Source organism: Rhinolophus sinicus, linkage group LG01 (assembly GCF_036562045.2).
Source record: "Rhinolophus sinicus isolate RSC01 linkage group LG01, ASM3656204v1, whole genome shotgun sequence".
Taxonomy (NCBI): domain Eukaryota; kingdom Metazoa; phylum Chordata; class Mammalia; order Chiroptera; family Rhinolophidae; genus Rhinolophus; species Rhinolophus sinicus.
Genome location: NC_133751.1, coordinates 69016667 through 69039020, shown reverse-complemented (window position 1 = coordinate 69039020; position 22354 = coordinate 69016667). Strand labels below are relative to the sequence as shown.

Here is a 22354-nt window from a genome sequence, read left to right as displayed (position 1 = left end):
AAGAACATAGCAGGCTCCAGCACATACAAGTATGATTTTCATATTCTTAAAGAAAAACGAAATTTCATCTGGGAATATCTTACCAGTGTTCTTTCCGTTATTTGCCATAGAATAGAATACTTATTAGTAGGTTGGTATCCACATTTATTTTGCTTTGTGAGTTTTCCAGATAAAATAGCACTCCAAAAGTTCCTTTCTAAGGAAAATTGAAGAACCCATTGGCTATCATTTGATTTCAAAAAATGTTAGAAAAGCACTGAAATGTTAACAGTGGAGTTTAATGCAAATCAAACCATGTTACTAGTTAGCAGCTTTTTTGTGTTCTTGGAGTTATGGAGTTCTTGGATTTGCAAAGGCCTGTGAAGATAACCTATAGTTATGAGTAGCCAAAAGGTTAATAAACATAGTCCACATGGTTTAAAAAAAAAAGTGTAAATAATGCCAAACTGGTTTTATCAAGTGATAGTGTTCCTGATTTGGTATCATAGGAACCAGTTTGTGAAATCATATATTTTCCTCAGTTTTAACTTTAAAGAAATACTATTTTCTTCTTTGAAAAAGAGGTTGTGATAGAGGAATTATGTCTCCTTTTAAATACCAGCATATTTTCCTTTATGAGTAACGACACCGATTTGGAGGGATTCACAGGTCATTAGAAACCTCACACTTTTTGCTTCTCACTCCTTTTTCCATTAACATTTTTGTAACTGGAGAACAAATGGTTAGTCAAGGAATTTAAATTTATAGAAATTCCCCAGGAAAACCCGATAGATCAAGGTTTTACTTTTTAATTGATTTTGTAATCAACCATGCTTTGACCTCCCGGTAGTATGTAGTTGTCTTTGAATGAGTAAATTATTCAAAATAATTGTTTACTAGTAAGCCTAGTAAGTTCTAGGCTTCCTTGGAATCTAACTACATTTAACTTTTTTTATAGTGGATACAACCTACAAGTTACCTGACTTCTAATTTTTCCTTTAGATTATTACATGTAAGACGGAACCATTTTGTAGGTCAAAAATGATGCTAACTTGACAATTTTATATGGATCGACCTAGTAATACTCATTTATATATCCTAGACCACAAGATATGTGGTGAGCATATGAAACACTTGGCTTATGGCAATTGCAAATATAGCTCCAGGGTCCTTTTCACTGGTTGTGAATCCACGATATTATAGTGCTGTGTAGTTAAAGCACTGTTAAACAGCAAACACATAGTGTATGCTTTATACATACGTACATTAACTCATTTAATCTTCACAGTAACTCCTTTAGCAGGATTTGCTTTTTTTTTTAATAGATGAGGAAACAAGTACACACAGATTAAGAAACTTGCCCAGGTCACCTACTTGTTATTGAAAATTTGTACTGAAGCGTGTACAACTGTATATTAAGAAATACTTTATTTCTAATGCTTAAATATTTGTTTTCTTGCAGATGGTATTGACGAAAATTGACAAATCTTCCAAGGGACATCTTGTAAAACAAGTGCTTGAGATCCAGAAATTTGTTGCCACCAAAACACAAGGCTGTTTTCCTCAGTTGTTTCCTGTAAGGTAAGAGGTGAATTATTTTTACAACTCTATGTACTCACAGCCTTTAGTATTTAATCAGTGTTTCTTAAATTGAGATATCACTTAAAATTAAAGAGCTTGGAAGACTATGTCCTTAACCATGATTTAATGGTACAACCGATCAGCACTTTTTTTTCTTCTTTCTGTTCTTTCTTCCTTCTACAGATTTTGCTGGATCTTCCTGGTAGGTTTCTTCATTCTCTTTCCACCTCAGCCTAACTCAACACTAGACCACAGCAGAAGTGAAAACGTTTTACTTTTTAGAGTCAGCTATACAACAGCCACAATAAAGGGATGCTACCATCCCTTTCTCAGTTTCAGAGAAAAACAACTTATCTTTATAGTAGAAAGCTCATTCAGGCTATGAGGGATAAATATTCCTTTAAAAGACCATATGTAAAGAAGAAATGCTTCATATAAATTAGAATTAAGCACTGGTAGCAGACGGAATGGTTATTTCCTGAGCTGGCAATTTTGCGATACTAGATGTGGTTTAGCGATAAAACACGAGTTTGTACTTTCAGTGTATACTTTGGGCACAACAAGTGCCCTGTACTATTGCAGAGTTCCAGAGCCGCTTACTGATGATTTTCCTATTCTAACTTCTTTGTGAAAAGCACTATGGTAGTTGCTATGAGAAAATAATGAAACAACTATCACTTAGTTGTATATGAAATTGTCCTCTACACAGTCATTGTAGGTCCTGCCAATCCAGATCACATTTAAATTGTTTGTCATTATGAATATGCCTGTCAAAATCCCTCTTCATTCATTCCTACAAAATGCTCTTCTTTCATTTACGTTCGAGTATTTATCCTCTTCATTTGTCTGTGTCCCATATATACAACGGAGACGCCTAGCGGCAGGAATGAAATCCTCATTCTTCTTAGACCCCCTAAGTATTGTCATAGAAAAATAGCTGTTTCTGTTAACTACTTAATAATAAGGAAGTGAGACTTCCACTAAAAAGAAAACACAAACAGAAGATGGGCAAATTATGCCTTAACAGCAGCCTTTATTGAAAAAAAAATTTAAGTTTTAGTTGACTGTAAGCTGAGTTTGAATTAACAGTATAATGGGGCTGGGGAAAAACTGACAATGTTTTCGAGCTACATTAATAGAATTATAGTGTTCAAACAAGGGAATGATCAAGCAATAGTCCCACACTGCTGTTAGCCGTACGCCACCAGACTAATCAACTTAGATTCTGGCTCAACATTAAGAACAACTAGACCGACCTGAAAACATATGGTCTTAGGGGAGGTTATTTCACTAGATCATTCAAAACACTTAAGTGATCCTCTAAACATTCTTATTTCACAGATAGAGTTACAAGTCAGAGAAGTGAAGTGAATTGCAGAGAAGTACTGGCTATAATAGAAAGAGTATGGGCCTTAGAATCAGACAGCCATGGTTTTACTTGGTTCCTTTACTTCTTGGCTATAGATTTTAAAGCAACTTATTTCATTTTCTGAGTCTGTTTTCTCACTAGTAAAAATGTGATTGTTAGAAGATAAAATAAAATGTATCATGACTGAGGTACATACATTAGCCATATAATATTAGTTTCCTTCCTTGTCAAAGGTTAGACAATAAATGTTAGGGTGAGGCCAAAAACCCAGATTATCAGACTCCCAGTATTTTTTAGAGGCATTTCCTTCTTTAGATATGCCAGCATTCTCTGCTTCCTAACTCTGGAATCACTCAGCACTTTAAAGTTTAAGATTGAGACACAGGAGCCTGCTGGCTTTCAAGAATATCAGTGTTCGCTATATTGACCACATACAGAAATTGACAGGCTATACTCTGTAGGTTTCAAAACCTAATTCAAAGAGTAGAGTTACATATACTCCTTGATTTTACTATCATGACCAAATCCCAGTCCATCCCTCCAGATGGAGCTTGGCCTATTCACAGAACAATTATTACAAAATGAATCATATTTTACTTCTACTCTCCTGTGTGATATTGATAGGAGAAAGACATGTAGTCTAGGGAGGTTTTGCAAAAGTGAAGTACTAACCTACATGTTTGAACTCTGTCCCAGCTGAGTAGAGAAGTATAAATGGTGAAGTGCCCCTAAAGATTGGTGCTGGGATCAGTCTGCTTTTATAAATGGTATGAAAGAAATATGTAAGTAGGCACAGTAGAATTGCTTCTATGGTTTTATATAGAGTAAAATTTCAAGAAAATAAGAACTGAGTCTGAGAACAAAGAAAATCATGAGTTGACAGAAATGTCGCAAATCAGTTCAATGTGTCCTAGTTAGGGTGTGGATTATCTAATTTGTATCTCTTCATTAAACTAGGAGGTCTGCCAATTAAGTTCCTGAACTTGTTGCAATAATGTTGCTAACCTTTTTTGATATCAGAGGGATTATTCATTATGAATTTGTACCAACTGGAGAAATAGTTAACCAGGTTTACTGTTTGCAAGTGCTGAAAAGGCTGTGTGAAGAAGTTAGACAACTTGAACTTTTCGCCAACAATTCATGGCTCTTGCATCACGACAGTGCACCAGCACACATGGCACTCTCTGTGAGGGAGGTTTTAGCCAGTAAATAAATAACTGTATTGGAGCATCCTCCCTACTCACCTGATCTGGCCCCCAGTGACTTCTTTCTTTACCTGAAGATAAGAGAAATATTGAAAGAAAGGGATTTTGATGACATTCAGGACATTAAGCGTAATAAGACAACAGCTCTGATGGCCATTCCAGAAAAAGAGTTCCAAAATTGCTTTGAAGGGTGGACTAGACGTTGGCATCAGTGCATAGTTTCCTAAAGGGAGTACTTCGAAGGTGACCGTAGTGATATTCAGCAATGAGGTATGGAGCACTTTTTCTAGGGTGAGTTTGCGAACTTAATTGTCAGACCTCGTATTTGTACGAATTATAGATTGTCTCAAGTAGGCAGTTTTGGTCAACAAGTCTAAAATGCTGTACTTTATCAAGCAGGGAATTACCAATATTTCACCTGTTTTATACATAGATACATACCATACCTGTATCCATAAAAGCCATAGTGTACCCGTAAAAGTCCATGTATCCTGAGGAAACATGTGGTCACTTCCATGCTGACAAATGAATGGGTATGGACAGATGTAGTAAGACATATAGATAATAACTGACAAAAATAATGGTGATGATGATTTTTTTAAATTATGGGAAAAAACATCTAAATTATCAAGGTGACTGAATCTTTGTCACAAAAAAAAAAACCCAACAAGCTAAAGAGATAAAAACTTTTAGTCTGGGAAATAAGCAAATATTCCAATGGCATTTTTCACAGAAATAGAATAAACAATCCTATAATTTGTATGGAATCACAAATGACCCAGAATAGCCAAAGCAATCTTGAGAAAGAAGAACAAAGCTGGAGGCATCACACTCCCTGATTTCAAACTATATTACAAAGCTATAGTATTCAAAACAGTATGGTATTGGCATAAAAACAGACACAAAGATCAACAGAACAGAATAAGGAGATTGGAAATAACCCCACGCATATATGGTCAATTAATTTACAACAAAGGACCCAGGAATATACAATAGTGAAAGGACAGTCTCTTCAATAAATGGTGTTGGACAGCACATGCAAAAGAATGAAATTAAACCACTCTATTTCACTATGCACAAAAATTAACTCACAATATAAAGACTTGGATGTAAGACCCAAAACCATAAAACTCCTAGAAGAAAACATAGGTGGTAAGCTCCTTGACGTTGGTCTTAGTGATGATTTTTTGCATCTGACACCAAAACCAAAGGCAGCAAAAGCAAAAATAAACAAATGGGACTACATCAAGCTAAAAAGCTGCACAGCAAAGGAAATCAAAATGAAAAGGCAGCTTACTAAATGTAAAAAATATTTGCAAATCATGTATCTGATAAGGGGTTAATATCCAAAATATACAAATAACTCATTACAACTCAATAACAAAAAAATCCAATTAAGAAATGGGCAGAAGATCTGAATTGACATTTTTCCAAAGAAGATTCAGATGGCTAACAGATACATGAAAAGATCACTAATCATCAGGGACGTGCAAATCAAAACCATAATGAGATACTACCTTGTGCCTGTTAGAAGGGCTATTATACCCCCCCCAAAAAAAAAAAAAATCAAATAACAAGTATTGACAAAGATGTGGAGAAAAGGCAACCCTAATGCACTGTTGGTGGGAATATAAATTGGTGCAAACATTAGGGAAAACAGTGTGAAGTTTCCTCAAAAAATTAAAAATGGAACTACCATTGATGAAGCAATTCCAGTCTGGATATTTAGCCAATGAAAATGAAAACATTAATTCAAAAAGATATGTGCACCCCCATGTTTGCTGCAGCATTATTTTCAATAGCCAAGATATGAAAAAAACCTAAATGTCTGTCAATGCATGAATGGATAAAGATGATGTGATATATGTACACAATGGAATTCTATTCAGCCATAAAAAAGAATGAAATCCTGCCATTTGCAACAGCATGGATGGTCCTTGAAAGCATTATGCTAAGAGAAATAAGTCAGAGAAAGACAAATACTATATGATCTCACTTATATGTGAAGTTTAGAAAAATAACAAAAAAAAACAGGCTCATACAATGAAGAGATTGGTGATTGCCAGAGGTGAAGGCTGGGGGTGAAAAAAATAGGTGAAGGGGTCAAAAGGTATAAACTTCCAGTTCTAAGCCATGGGGATGTAACATACAGCATGGTAAATATAGTTAATACTGTATTGCATATTTGAAAGTTACTAAGAATAGATCTTTCTTAAAAGTTTTCATCACAGGAAAAAAAATGTTTTTAATTGTACAGTGATGGATGTTAACTAGACTTACTGTGATCATTTTGCAGTATATACAAATATTGAATCATTTTTTGTTGTAAAGTGGAAAGTAATATAGGTCAGTTATACCTCTATAAACACACAAACAAAAACAACTTTAGGAAATAAAAAGCAAAATAGTAGATGTGGTGAAATTTTTAGAGTCATGAAGGAAATAGGTCAGGTAATGTGGACCATCAGATTTAGAATACCACAAGAGGCTGGGGAAAGAGAAGAGATAGGACAAATTAAGATCTTCTGTTTCATACATGGAACTCATAGAGTTTGTAAACAGTTTTTTAAATTAGATGAATTCAGATCTGTTACTACCTCTGAAATAAGGGAAAAATATTTTTCTTTTCTTTTCACAGTGCTGTGACCTATTCTGGAATCCATCTGTTGAGATGCTTTATAGCAAATATAACAGGAAATCTTAAGACTAATGGCTAATGGCGCCTAGTTTAGCTGAAAACTCAAATTTTTTTTATGCCATCTTGGGTTAAACACCTAAAATTTCAACATTGTTTTAAATGTTATGCATCTTTAATTTGTAGAGGATGACTTCAGCTTTCAAACCTACATCTACCAAAGCAAGAATGAATTTGGGCCTGGGGGGGAAAGGTTTATAAGTGATTTAGTTAAGCCGTTCATTAGAACAGATACTAAGAGTTTTTTCTATTTTAACAAACTGACAAACAAGCAGCATATAGAAGCCCATCAAATGAAAACCTACTTACTACTGTGTAGCGAAGGGTTTGCCATGTTATTTATTGGACTTTGTCTTTTAAAGAAAATGTCTGTTATGTCTCTTTTTTAAATATTAAAATGGAGTAGATAAAAAAGGAGCTACTTTTCTGTTAAGCCTGATGTGTAGGTTAAAGATAAAGGCTCCTATGTATGCCTGTAATTTATCTTTTTTTCTGAGTTCTTTTCTGAATATTTAAAAAAATATATTCTTGATAAAATTTCAGTCAGTCCATGTTGGAAACATCAAAAAAAATTCAAGCTGGTATCAGTCACCTTCAGGTGAACACAGGATTCAGAATCAGAAGACCAGAATTCAAGTTACAGTTCTATTATTATGAGTTGGACCTTTTTTATGTGTTGGACCTCAGACAAATTACTTGATTTCTCTGAGTTTAATTTGTAATTGTAACCTCACAATCTGAAGAATTAAAGTGGTATTATATGTGAAAAGGACAGCTGCATATTTGTAAAGTGAAACCAACCCAAGAATACAGTAAAATTCACAGGTAGATTTATCACAGAAAAAAATCTTGTCATGGAGGAAGTAACATTTTCTCTAGGGGAAGACAAAAAAAAACAAAAAACCTAGTTTTAAGTGAGAAAACTGATTTGCAAAGGGTAAGAAAAAGTTGATGGGACTTAGAATTGGTCCCATTAAGACTCAGAATGGAAAGATAAAGCCTTACTTTGAACTAAATGGAAAAATGTTTTTGAAGATGCTACTGACCTATTCATGTTAGTGGTTTAGGTTTTCAAAGTGAGGCTGAATATTAAAATGTTATAAGCAGTAGCGCTAGATTAAAACATTAAGGCTGTAAAACAAACTTTGTGGCTTTTTTAGAAAATTCAATTCTGAATATATTTTCAGTTGCTTTATAGTTGATAGAGCTGGTCTATCTTAACCAGCAGCATTTCAAACTAAAAAAGACTTCTTATATAGGCATTCATAAAGTAAAATATATGGTAACAATAGAATTATCTTTCTTAAAAGTCATCTGTCTACCAGTGTTCTTTTACTGTTTGTCTTGGTTCTCCTAGAAACATAGCCCAAGACAAAGGCATGCATGTAGTTTATCTGGGAAGTGATCCCAGGGAACAGGCGTGATGCAGAAATGAGACAGAAGGAAGGAAAGCGAATCAAGGATTCATTGAATTGGACACCACTTAAGTACTAGTGCTTGATCTTGAGGGATCTTCTGAGGAGCCTTGGGAAATGTGCCTCTGAATTATCTTTGAAGGAGGGAGAGGGCAACCCCACACATCTTCCAAGTTGTACGTGCCCAAGTGCCAAGCAATCCCTGTAGGTTGTCAGAAGCCAGGAGCAGGAAGTGAGAGATCCCTGAACAGGAGACAAGGTAAAGTTGTTCAGTCTTGCTCCAAATGGGTTGCCATGGCAGCAGCTGAAGAAGCCCAACAGGATTTGAAGTGACACATGGGAAGTGTCACCACCCTTCTCTTACAAATGGCCTGAGTGTTCTAATGCGACCAGAAGTTATTAAATTGGTGTCCACTATGATGACACTATGTACAGTTTTTAATCTAATTTACTAGATAAGTTATGGTTTTGTATATTTTAGATTGCACTTTTAAAATTTCAAAACATTTAAGTTTGGAAAATTAACTGATATATACTACTACATTCCTTATAAATTTTGTGCACACATGTGAAGCTTTTTACCATCTTTCCTATTATTGTAAGGGGCACGAGATGAGAAAAGAACACGCTCCAAAGGAACATTAATGAAATAGAAAAAAATGCTAGGCTTATAGTGCAATCAGGGCTTTATAGTCTTCCCTCCTTAGACAAATCACTGAACCACTCTGGTTTTTCCAATGAGGGATAATATCCAGTCTCTTTCAACTGTAGAAGTTTATGATTCTTGAACAATGCCACTTTGGATGGAGGAACCTAAGCCCAAGGAAACTGACTAGCTCAGTGGAGTCATGTGCAAAAAAATGCAGAAGAAAAACTGCACCTTAAGTCTTAGAATCTGATAGCTATTTTTAGACTTGTCATGAATGAGATCTCCTTGGTACTATCCATGTTTTAAGGCACTAAGTAACTACTACCACTTGGTAGGAAGCTAGGAGAAATAAAAACAAGGAAGTCACTTGAGATTGATTAAGAGCTCTTAATTAAATCAAGATATTTAGCCTTCAGGAAAGGAACCTAAACAAGTGTTTATCTATGTTTTGGGTTACTTGCATCAAAATCACCTGGGATCCTTGTTAAAAATGCAGACTTCTGGGTCCATCCCCTGGCCACATTTATCAATGTCTTTAGAAGGGACTGGGAATCTATATTTTTCAACAACCCACTAAGTGATTCTCAGTCTAAAGTTGAAGAACCACTAGTATAGGTAAGAGGGAAAGGGCAGAAAGCAGACAAAATGAACAAAGCCAGCTAAAGAATGGAAAGGAAGTAAGAGAAAATGGTAGGATGGCTGAAGAAAAGGATGTATTATATACTAGGGCACCGTTTTCTTTTTCTGCGAATCTAAATGTAACATAAAAACTTAACGCTGCTACCTACTTAACAAATACTTCATTAACCTAATTCCAGTAAGCTAGAACATTTGAAATATAACCTCAAACTTCGTATCATTTGAAAATACATAGGATTTGCCCTCGGAGCAATTGTACAAGCAACACACAAATATCAGATGATAGCATCAGCACGTTATAAAATATATGTTTAGCCTCATTCTTGGGTCTATTTTGTGTCTCCTAGGTTTATTTTTTCACTTAACTTTCTCACCTACTTTTACTTTGTTATCCTGTTGTATTTCACGTATAACTGTAAGTCACCTTACGTCCTTTTTGGAATCAGTCACTTGCACCCTATAAAAAACCAAAACCCCCCACAAATTTTTGGGGAATTCCAAAAGCATTTTAATATGGATTTCCATGAGATAAGGTGAACAAATAAAATGAAATAATGGTTGTGACCAGTCCCTGGTAATACAATTAGTGGCTAAACTTTTGAGTTCCTTTGATGATCAGTTCTAATAGATACGCAAGACAGCACACCCATGAGAGCTACAAACCTTGGTGTTCAGAAGTGGACTTACCTGCAACAGAGCCAGTAAGGCCCAAGTGGCCTTTGAGGTGCTTCCTTACTATTCCTCACCCCCACTCCCCATTTACCTGAAAGCACAGAATAGGTTTTTGGAAACCTAATTATTCAAGGCTTAATTCCCTTGTAAGTCATAAAATTATTCAGTTTTTCAGGGGCCTACCAGCTTCAATCAAGGGATTACCTCTGCTTTTCAAGGACAAGACGTGGTAGATTTTTCTGGCATGTAGTCAGAGTCAAAAATTTAATAGTCAAATACTTGTCGATTAAATGACACAAAGCTACTATACATGTTTATTGAACTGAAATGAACTGCTGTACAATGTTGCACTAAATCAGTGTTACACTCCTCTGAGTCCAGTCCACGTGCTACTTACGTATCTTCCCAGATCTCAGGAGTTCCACTTAAAACAGCAGAACACTGGACTAGGTTGCCAGCCACTTAAAAGTCAAACATAGGAGCATCTAAACACCCATTAAAGCAAAAATATCATCAATGTCATCTGTGTCCTTAACGGTTCCTAATATATTACATTTGTTCACTTGCATCATTGTCCATGAATCAGTTTCATGTTCATTGCTTCCTGTAAGAGTCTCATGAATTGGTTTCTCCTTAGTTCGTATAACAGGATTTGAGACTCTGCTACTCAAGAACTGCGTACTGTTAGGGCTGAGATTAGTTCTGTGAACTGCATGGTCTGAGAATCTCTGTTTACTGGCATCTGTTGCGTTCTGAGTCCTGGCAGGGGACTGAATTTCCTTTAAAAGAGTTGACTGCAGTTTTCTCTGTGGTTTTCTCTGTCTCAGTACAAATTTATTCTGTGATCTTCTTTGTCTCAGATGATGCTTTGAAGTTTTGCTACCTGAGCCACGAAGAAGGCAGTTGCAAATAGATGTTTTTATGCACTCTAGTTTCTTGGGCAAACTTGAAAGAGGAGAGAAAGGAAAAATCTTGAGATTCTTAAAATACAGAAAACATTCTCAAAAACTTGTCTCCTTTTTACCAACTTCATATAGAAAACATATAATTTATCTACGAATCCTATCCTATGTACAACCCCAGAATCATAACAAAAAATAAGGAAATAGGAGCTTCAACCCAAATCTATGTTTTCAGAGCACAGCTCCCCTCAGGGTGTACACAAATCTGTTCCCATTATGTTCCCCAAGTAAAATAGCTCCCACAACTGCCTAGCAAGGTAGCTGAATGGTCAGACACCTCCATACTTTTGTACCAGAACTTTTTCCTGGTAATTGCTAATCAGCCTATTCATAATTCAATAGGAATGGAAGTGGGAAGAGGATATATGACAAATAGAAAAAAAATCTGCGCGGGTGCATTAGTTCATTTCTGGATACACAACTTCATGTTGCAGCAGGAAATTAACAAGGAAAAAAAGAATAAAAGTGAAGAGGGAGTTTATATAAGAATGAGAAGACAGGGCTTCTGGCACAGACATACTGACAGCCTTAAGCTACCCAATGTGTGATTCATGTATCATCTTCAAGTGCGCTGATTATTTTAGGTGTTTTGCTTCCGGATCAGGTACATTGCCACAAGGTACATCGGTACCTCGCTAACTGCCTCACTGTGACCGTCAGATTTCAAAAGATTAGCATGGGTCTGTACTTCCTACTCCGACACCTTCCCCTCTTCCTTTTTAAACAAACACATTTTGGTGGAACACATTCTAATGTTAGTAATTCATACTCTCTGTTTCAAAACTGTCCTTGCCTTAATATAAGTGATTTTTAAGTGGGAAAAGGGTAGGTGTATCTCCCAACTGAAATGGAAATAGAAAGAATGAAAACAGAAGAATCAGGATCTGAACTGAGTTCTAGGTCTCTACCGTCCTAAGCAAAATCCTTCACTTCCTCATCTGTAATAATACTGCCTACCGCCTAGTTATTGTGGGCACTAAGTACATTTGAAATGTTCTACAAATGTATTACTGGAACAGCAAAAAAAAGTAGAATGAAAGAGGACTATGTTTTGTGGGGTACAGAATAAAGGTTTAACCAAACAAACACCAGTTTGCTATCCTTCTCATTAACTTTTAATGATTATCATTTCTGCCTCATTTACCCGACTTGAAACCCTGACTTGCTTCTGAATGAACGGATAGAATGGTGAGGAATATAAATCCAATTAACGAAGTTTACTCTGTTCCAGTGATAGAGCTTTGCCCAACAAAAGCAGCAAACAAAATTGCAGTTTGAGCAGATCCCACTTTTAGCCCCCCTCAGTCTACTGGACATCCCATTTTAAAGAAAGCTGACTTGAATATGTATCCTTTTGCCCTAAAAGACAACAGAAAAAAGAATGTAATTTTTGTAATATACCTACCTATAACCTTGAGCTTCCACGTGTTTAAGCCGGTTACTTTTAAGAAGTTTGTTGCCCAGGAAGAAAGCCTGAGCCTTGAGTTTTTTGCTCCTGCACCACAGAATTGCCATTTGGATTTCTTCAGAAAGTTGTATGAAAGTTTCAGCTTCTTGGAATCTTTGCACAAAACTCTTGGCACAGGGAGTTCCTATTGCTTTCTGAGAAGAACGTTTGGTTGCATTTAGTTGGGACTGAGAACCTTTAAACTCAAAGCTGGCCTCCTGAAATACGGAAAAGTGAGAAAAATATATTGGATTTGTTACTGACTTGTAAATAAATGACAACAGAGAAATGATGACTCACGGACTATCAAAATTTTTAAAACAAAAACTTTTTTTTTCAGCTTACTGTGCTTTCCTTTTGTCTTAAAAAACTTAATTTTTTTATCCACTGTTCTAACACAAGATTTTTTCCCCTCTGTGCTACAAGAGATCCCATCTATCGCTGAATTCAGTTGTACACAGGAAACTTAATGTAAATATTCTAACAATATCTGTTTAGCATTCATATAAGAATAAAACTCCACATGATTAAATATTGATCAAAGCCTTTCTGGTGGGTAAAAATTAATGAAGAGCCCTTTTCCTCACTACTACTAAACTACCACAACTGGTTTCTTATTTCTATACCCTGAATCACCCTCCTCAGTTCATAAATGTTGCTGAAAATGTGAAAACGGGATTGCTGAACGTGTATCAAAAACGGTTAACTGAGCACATTTCCAGTTCCAATGCAACCATCTTTTGATGTGGTACCTTTGTCTCTTCACGCCATCCTTATGTATCAAGTTTGAATTTTACCAGCTTTTACTGTTTATGAAAATATGCCTCCTACAAAACACTGCTTCCATCCTTCATTCAAACCTTACCTTCCTTCCTTCCAAATTTCTTACTCTCAAGAAATAAAAAAGTAGTGGAAAATATAAAAGTAGAGACCTATCAATACTTTGGTGATCAGTAAAATAAGTCTGGCCTAAAAGCGAGCTAAGTATATTAGTGCTAATTGCTAAAAATGTGGTAGTGATTAGTCAGGGATAGGAGGGGTGCTGACCAAAACCTAAGAACAGGCGGACGGACTGCAGAAGTTTCAAGGGTCACAGAGAGCCACAGTTCTTAAAACAGAGTTGACAAAACTATTTTGGAGACTGGCATAATGGCAAAGAACAAACTATGAAAAAACTGTCTGTGTTCAAATCCCAGCTATGTCCTGTATTTGCTGTGTGGCCTGAGCAAGTTCTTGTCCTTTCTACGCCTCTATTTTCTCATCTGAAATAGGAAAACAATAATAATAGCACCTATCTCATAGGACTTGTGCGAGAATTATGTGAGTTAACATATATTAATATAAAGTGTTTCAAACAATGCCTGGCAAAGAGTAAATGCAATATAAGTATGAATTAGCTATTATTATTATTCCTCCCTTGAAACTCATGGATGGACATAATGTAAATGCAAACTGAAATTCTTATAAACGTTCAAGAAAGTACTCTGACTTATTAGAAATGATTAAGCATTCTTAAATAGAATGAAAGAACCCCTGAACAAAACCAAAAAAAAAAAAACAATGTTAAGAGAGTAACAGAAGTAGATGAAAGAAGATGACACTGACATACTTAGCTGTTGTTAGGTCCAGAACACACAGAATTTACAGACACTAATTAAGAAGAGGAATCATGTTAAAGCTTGAACCCTGACAGGAAGAAGGAACTGGCAGCCTCGTGAGAGGATGAGGATGATGATGGTGGTGGTGATGATGATGAAAGTAGCTAATAACATCTAACACCAATTAAGTGCCTACCATACTCCTGACTCTGCACTGAACACTTTCTATGCATTAAAATTGGCACAACCCTCTGAGGTACATACTATTGTTAGGAAACAGAAGTATGGACAGCTCAAGAAACTCACACACGGTCACACGGCTAGTACAAACCAAAGCCAGGACTCAAACCATTTCTGTCTGATTGCAGAGTCCATACTCTTGAGCTACAGTACAGTCCACAGGGGTCACTTTAAAATTCTAGCAAAACTCTTTAGTAAAATATTTCTGAAGGCATTCTATTAAGTCAACTCCCTGGATTCCCTCAAATTCCTTGGTGCTTCTATTCATTCAGAAGCACAGACTGAGAACTAAGATGACATTAAGCTTATAGCTAGGTGTAAAGTAAATATATGAGTTAGGTGCCCCCTTGTGCCTTCCACTTGTGTCAGGGGAGCACTGTCTGGTGGCACCCGGACATTGACTCCCCAGTCAGCAGGAGTAAACTCGGGGAGGCCTTGCCAGCCCCCCTGGTTGAACAATAGCTGACCTGCCAGTGGAACACACGAATAGGATCATGTAGATTGTCCTGTGGCCATAGTAACCTCCTGTACATTGTGACACTGCCGGAATCATGTCCCCTGCCTTCTACCCTAGATAATTACCCTGAAACTTGTGATTCATTGTCCCCATGCTTGCTGATTGTAATCGCTATGGCCTAGCATTCTTTCCCGACTGGTAATCTATTGGGAAAACCCTATATAATTAGTGTCCTGGGGGAGCTCTAGTCGAAACTCTCTGACGGGGACGCTCGCTGGACACACCTGAAGCCAAGACACTGTCTTGGTTCCCCAGCACCCTGGAAACAAAGGGTGGTGCTCTTTGTCTTACTTTGCTTTATTCTGTCTATCTTACTTAATGCCTCACTTAATAAGTAGTGTTTTGCTGCCGCAACTCCGTCTCAGTGTGCATTGTGAATGCATGTTCGACACCCAAATTCTGTGGCCACTTAAAACGTAGTCCCTTACTGCTACACTAGGTTTAAAAACAAAAGATTCAATCTCTGTCCTTGGTAAGTGTCATCTACTCTATAAGTCAGCAGAAATCGTGAGCTATATCAAAATAAGCCAAACCTGAAGAGCTTTGTGTTTCAGCTGTTTGCAGAAAGCCCTCACATCAAATTCTGATGACTTTTCTGTAGAGATAAGATCAAATACAAAAACTTAGGCATACTATTTCAAATCAGCAAATTCTTACACGCATGACCATATTTCCTGCCAAATTACTACACAATAAGTAAAGGAAACAAGCAAAGAACTATGAAGCAACAACAGAAGCAAACAACTTTAAATGCTCAAGCCTAGAAAACACAGGTATTATCATACCTCTCTAAAGATAATGTGAGCTAAATTAAGAGATGTGGAATTTCTTTCTCTACAATCCATAATTATCTTGTAATTTCAAGTTTTTGTTTTTTTAAAAAGAGTACGTGCTATATCAAAGCATTTTACCTTTGACGATTTTCTTTACTGGCTGTCCAAGATCCACATTACTCTGTACACTGGTCTTCGTTTGTTTGGCTTTTTTGGAAATTCTAAGTAAAGTTTCTTCACTGCAGCTTGGTGATTGCTCTTTTGTTAAAAACAGTTTATTTAACAATTTACTTACTCCTTTAGCTGCAAAAGCGGCAGGCATTTTTTTCTTAAAGATCTCAAAATAGGGCAGTCCTAAAAATTCAGCAATATCAGAAGGAAAGGTAAAATCTTTGAAGTAAGGCAATGGTTGAATCCTAGAGACCTCTTGAAGCAATCCAAACAATGGCTCATATAAAGAAACCAGCCTTTTTAAAACACCTTTATAGAGAACCCTAGAGAAAGAAATAGGAGCTCATGAGTTAGCCAGTAATTACAATTTGCAGATCACATAATAACCCTAACAATTCAAAGCTAAAAATAAATGCCTATCAATCTGCCACTACAGATTTAAAAACGTTATAGAGCATATTTGCAAACAGCCACATTCAGCTCTAACAGAAAAATACAAGTTCAAACAAAATGCTACTTAAAACCAAATAAAGTACTACATGGAAAGCTATCTCAGAGGATGTGCATCAAAATCTTAAGTGTGGTTTTGTTTAAATGGTGAGATTTTACATAGATTTCAGCTTCAAATTTTTTTCTATGTTTTAAAATTGCTTAAAATAAGCCTGTATTGTTGTGGTCAGCCAAAAATAAAGTTATTTTCATTATAGAAAAAAATAATGACTGTTTGACATTTTAAAATATGATTAGTAATTTTAACATTGTTACCTCTGACTAAGAATAAGCAGAATAAAAAACAAGACGATTGGAAATAGTATTTGAGATATCCAGGTTAAGACATCAAAGCAAGATTTTTAATCTCCAAAGACAAAATTTTTTTTTAAATTTTAATTCAAATTAGAGCTAATCATCCCAACTATGTAAAATGGCCCAAAACAGGTCTCCTTTCAAATTGGGACAGATTCCGAGTCCAATTATCCATCAAATAAGTTTCACAATATATACTGAGAGATGCAAGAGCAGGTCTCTGGTTTGCAACTATCACCAGTGTTCTTGACATCAACTAACTATGCCTGAAAAAGCAGTGATGTTTCAGGTGGGAGAAAAGAATCTACAGCACATAATGAAGGTCACTGCCATAATGGCGGCCAGATGGCTCGGTTGGTTAGAGCGTGACTCGCAACGGGTTGCCGGTTCAGTTCCCTCATGGGATGGTGGGCTGTGCCCCCTGCAACTGAAGATTGAAAATGGTGACTGGACTTGGAGCTGAGCTGCACCCTCCGTGGCTGAATTAAGGAACAACGACTTGGAGCCGATGGGCCCTGGAGAGGCACGCTGTTCCCCAATATTCCCCAGTAAAAATTTTTTTTTTTCATTTCCTTTATCCTTCAATGCAGCATTTCTACTTGTAAAAAAAAAGAAAAGAAAAGAAAAGAAAAGAAACCTAGAGGCAGAAAAATCAAGTGATACAGCCTGCCCGGCAACACCTTCATTTTAAATGGGCCAATTGCTGTACGACTAGCTACCATATTTTTATTCCAGTTGCTAATCTTAGGCATTGATTTGCTTAATTGTTTAGTGTTGAAGTGATCTCTTGGCTTCAGATTTAAAGCCTAATCTTTTGACATAACCATCAGCATTTCGCTTCCCAGTCCACCCCCAAATAAACTCTGATCAAATAAAGAAACGAAACTCCCGCAACTTCAGCATCCCTGGGAACATACGAAAACCAATGAGAATCCTAGGCTAAGTTAGAGATGGAAAAGAAATGAAAGATTTCAAAGGTGTGTACATACATACCATAATCTGCTCACCAGCCCAACCATCACAAGGTTTAAAATAATGAATTCTTGCAAACCTAGATGTTTCACAGTCAACCTGGATAATCAAGTTTAAGTTGGAAAACAAAACCAAAGTAATTTGGATTCTGTAAGTTACATTTATGAAAGAACTAGACTGGAAATAGAAAGAATTTTCTTAAAGGAATTAAAGCCTTAAAATATTCTATTTAAGTCATGGAAACAAAACAAAACAAAAAGTAATATACACTCTGCTAGAGCTCTCATAAGTTTAGTTTCGAAAGTTTAGTTTCTAAGATTATGAATTTCTAACTGTCAGTGCCCTTAGGAAAACACATACTAGAGAGAGACAAGCAATCTTTGGCAACGGTTGTATTAGGCAATTCCTGGGAGGAAGCCAAGAAGCAAAATTTTAATAATTCTCATAAGTTACATATAATTCCTACATACCCCATAGCTTTCACACAGAAATACTACTAAATTTGTCCAAACGATTCCAATTCAGAGGAAGGTATTTCAGTTGATTCAAGGATACAGAAATGTCTTGCAGCAACAGTCCAACAAGCGAAGTAACAATTTGCAGGCTCCCAAAATCTTCATTAACACCAGTTCCACCACTGGTTGGCTGGGGATGACACATGTGTTGGTGGTTACAGGCTGATTTTCACTTGACAAAAATAGAAAAGTACATTACTTTCATTATTAAATATGAAGCACTTATATAGTTTTCAAGTGCAGACTTGCTTTAAGCTCAATTCGAGGTACTTATGCCCAATAATGCTCACTGAAGTTGATCGACACTGAGGTTTCAATATAATCTATCATGATCTAGATTTCAGTTCACGCCAGTCCTTCCAGAAGCCAAAAAGGTAGATTACCACAAATACTAGGTGCCCCTTATTAAAACAAAATTTGTACAGCTGAAGTATAGTTACATTCCAACACCAAGCAGGAAAAAGTCCACAGGGAGAACTCTCATTATTAAATTTAGTTTCTAAGGTTTAGTTTCTAAGAATTTCTAACTGTCAGTGCCCTTAGGATAATACATACTAGAGAAAGACAAGCAAGCTTGCAAGACACTGAGTTCCCAACCCACCACAAAGCACATCACAAAGCAACTGAACCACTTACTTGGAAGAAAACAACTCAGACAAATCTTGAATTGAACCGTCCAAATTCATATTTTTCAAACGTTTTAAACATTGTTCAACCTGAAAAGGGAGAACTAGCTTAAATTCCTACACGTATAATAAAGACAAGGCCACTGATGTGACCAGGAAAGCAAGGAGGCCCAAAATTTCAAAGTATGGAAATACACTGAATGCCACAGAATACCTTTTTTTTTTTTTTAAGGGTAAAGAAATCCATGACCCAAGGCAATTGCTTCTGGTTAAAATTTTAAAGTTTATCCAGCTAAACAAATTTCTCAAATCAGAAGGATCTTGTAAGCCAGGCTAAGAGGTCTGGTCTTTATTCAGGATACAATGGAGAACCATTAAAAACCAAAGCTGTGTTTTAGGATGATTAATCTGATTTTGGTTTATAGACTATGCCAGAGTGTAGGAAAGATTGGAGGAGGAAAGATCAGGATAGCAAGACAATTAAAATTGACCAGGTCTAAAAAAAGAACATGCCAGAACTAAAACAAGGGACTAGATGCAGAGAAAGTTTTGACTGATGGATTGGATGGCAGAGCTACATAAAAGGAAGAAACAGAGAAAATGGAACACCAAATTTTTCTGACTGAATAATGATTCACAACTTGGAAACCAGGAGGAGAAACACGTTCAATCTGAGATAAGTTTGGTTTTGGAGTAAGACTCAGAAGGAGATCAAAACTGCCCAGAGAAGAAAACTTAGAAGACTATGATCCTAGATCTTTTTTGATGAAGAAATCTTCATCTCTTTTGCCTTTAGTAATGCGGGTAGAAAATTAACCAGAGAGCATGAATCTGTGAGATTAAAAACTATCTTTTTTTACCACCTGTATACCTAGCCACCAAGCAGTGCCTAACACATAGGAAGCTACAAAAAATACTTGCAGAATAAAATGAGTCAATGAATATTCATATAAAGAACCCAGCTTAGGAGGATCTGCTGTATGGTGTAGTCCCTAAGAGCAGGGCCCAATGCTGTCTTAAACTCCAAAAATTACATGAAACCACTTTACACAACTTGTTACATACCCACTGACTCTAATATATTACCAATTAGATATATACCCCACCATAAATATACCATCACTTTGTTCTTTTTATGATTTTAGGATTGTGATTATGCCCAGGAAATTATTTCTTAATCCAGCACTTTGTCTTGATCAAATCACTGTATCTTTGAACTAGGCAAAGGCACTGTAATTTATTATAGATTGTATATAATGAAAAAAACTTTTCATAAAAATTACCAACTAGAAAGAAGACTGGGAAGGAATTAAACATAGTTCTTTTCTAAACAAACTGTTTTTTGAAATGCTTTCAAAAAAAAAAAAACGAAAGCCCACATGCAACTGAACTGAAGACCTGTAAGTCACAAGTATTTACTGAATTTCCATAAATAACAAAATATTAAGTGGTAATGTGATCTCCATCAAGTAAACATGTTGAGTTTTAAACAAGGGTTCCTCCTTACCTGTTTGAGGGCCAAATGGGGCTTGTGGCGGCCCATTCTGTTGTGATGGCTGTAAAGGACTGCACATAACACATCTGTTTCTGCATCTAAGGTTTGGCTCTTCAGTGACAGTGTAACAAGACAGCATTCTTTCTTTACAGCTACAATGCAGAGGTCTGAAGCAGAGAAGTTCAATACGACTTAAAATGTATTTCTACATTAAGTATATTATATAAAAATACACTGAAAAAAGCATCCTTCCTTATTTGTTTTAAAGGAATCAAGAACAAATGAACATAATCAGCCTCAACTGTAAGGACATAATTAATGATTCTAAGTATGTAAGAAGTTGAAAAGTGGTGACATGACATAAAGTCCGGAAATCAAGAGAATGTCTGTTAAACAAGTATGTATGTCTTCACATCACATTTCACCATGATTTTAATCTTTCATATGAATAATTTGCAGTCATTTGGTATACACGTATAATACCTTAAGTACCCTGAAGGTTCGGCGCCTGTTGTATACTTCTGTAAATCCCCATTTTGTTATGCACATAAGCAAGGCAGAATGGATACATTCATACTCTTCAAAGTCAAAGATACTGTACTTGGGTACCATTTTAAGATAATACATTAAGAGAAACCAACTAGAAATTACATTACTTGATGGAAGTCAGACTGAACACAGGGTGAAGAGGATGAGATAAGTTTCCAAGTCGGAAAAGCTAAGAAGTAAAAGATGGAGTTAAAGTGTTCTGTGTGGCTCTGAGGAAAGAACTATCCTCTTAGATGGAAGTAACACAACAGCAGATTTCTACACAACATGGAGAACTTTCTTTTGTCTGAACTATCTGAAGCCAGAATGGGCTGCTTTGGGAATGGGGGGGTGAGTTGGTGAATTTCCACACCTAACAGGAATCTTGTTAAGGAATTTTTAATAGAGGAAGAAGGAAGATAACCTGTAAAGTGCATAGGATGGTTGGATGGGGAAGAGGATGTGATTAGCTAGGTTATAAGTATTTAATGTTAATAACTATCATTTAAATGATTAGTTATCTTATCAGGCACTATTCCAAATGCTTTACCTATAACATTAACTCTTTCATTCCTCAACACAGCCCTATGAAGCAGGTAATCTTTTTATCCCCATTTGAAAATGAGGTGAGGCACAGAAAGGTTAGAAAATTTTCAGCAAAGGAAGAGCTAGGATTCAAACCCAGGCGATCTGACTCCTGAGCCAGACTCTTTACTCTGCCCTACTGCCTAAAAGCGGCAATACCATCCTACACACTGGTAAAACACTTCACTAGTTTAAAAGCACTCTCCCCTAAATAACATCAGTCAGATCCTTACAAGCGATGATGGGTAGGGAGGCCTAGCCCCATTTTACAAATGAGTAACCAGAGGCCCCGAAGGATCGCGGCTGAAGTCCAGAGTGCCCCAGTGTCTCCCCTCCAGCTCTTCAGAGGCAGAGGTGGGGAAACTGACAACATAAACAGGGCTCCTGGCGGCCTGGGTGTGCACTGGCTTCCCCAGCAGCACTTTTCCCCGATGCTAGCTGCGTCCGCCTTTCTCCCCGACCTCGGCGTGGGCTGGGCTGTGGGCCCTGCTCGCTCCTGCCAGGCCCTGCAGTAGGCACATGGCTTCAAGGAGGGGCTGCGAAGCCTCAGGCCCGCCAAGACTCCTTGGCAAACTCCGGAGCCCAAGCCCCTCTCCCTCGGCCCGTACCGCGCGCCTTCCCACAGACCCGCGGGCTCAGGAAGTCCCGCCCCCGCGCACATGCGCCGGCCCCGGCCTGACGCCACCTGCGAAACGTCTGCCGCAGTCGCGGGGCGTCTCACTCACCCAGGGCCGCGTTGGGGTTCTGTACTGTGACTGCGCTGCGGGTCCCCGCCTTAGGGATCCTCACGCGGTTCCAAGGCTCCGGGCCCGGCAGCACCACGGCCATCTCGCGAGGAGGGGGAGGGACTAGGAAAAGCGGAACTGGGCGAGACCAGGGAACCAACGGAGGGGGGAGAAGAGACAAAGTCTGGGGGC

The 22354-nt window shown here is 37.2% G+C and overlaps 2 protein-coding genes across 9 annotated transcripts in view; one reads left to right on the top strand and one right to left on the bottom strand.

The window, feature by feature from the left end:
• Nucleotides 1–20765, top strand: part of GTPBP8 (GTP binding protein 8) — a 26772-nt gene extending 6007 nt beyond the window's left edge. The window contains exons 5-7 of one of the 3 annotated variants that reach the window (XM_019734829.2): nt 1442–1560; nt 1744–1762; nt 6773–7972. In XM_019734829.2, the coding sequence (XP_019590388.2) occupies nt 1442–1560; nt 1744–1762; nt 6773–6838 (204 nt within the window). In that variant the 3' untranslated portion in view covers nt 6839–7972. Of the gene's footprint in view, nt 1–1441; nt 1561–1743; nt 1763–6772; nt 7973–20592 lie in introns of those variants that run through there. The other 2 variants (XM_019734828.2, XM_019734830.2) reach the window with 2 other exon arrangements.
• RMP64 (ribonuclease MRP subunit p64) lies at nt 10491–22354 on the bottom strand. 6 transcript variants are annotated; one of them, XM_074331897.1, is made up of 9 exons: nt 22163–22354; nt 20337–20491; nt 18840–18919; nt 18244–18333; nt 17710–17787; nt 15880–16235; nt 15502–15563; nt 12572–12831; nt 10491–11149 (listed from the first exon to the last, which is right to left on the bottom strand). In XM_074331897.1, the coding sequence occupies exons 1-9, from the start codon at nt 22263–22265 to the stop codon at nt 10690–10692; spliced, it is 1644 nt and encodes a 547-aa protein (XP_074187998.1). In that variant the 5' UTR covers nt 22266–22354; the 3' UTR covers nt 10491–10689. The 6 variants fall into 6 exon arrangements, with proteins under 6 accessions (XP_074187998.1, XP_019590383.2, XP_019590384.2 ...); XM_019734824.2 differs by having other exon boundaries at nt 18244–18375; nt 22163–22353; XM_019734825.2 differs by lacking the exon at nt 22163–22354 and adding an exon at nt 21671–22078 and having other exon boundaries at nt 18244–18375.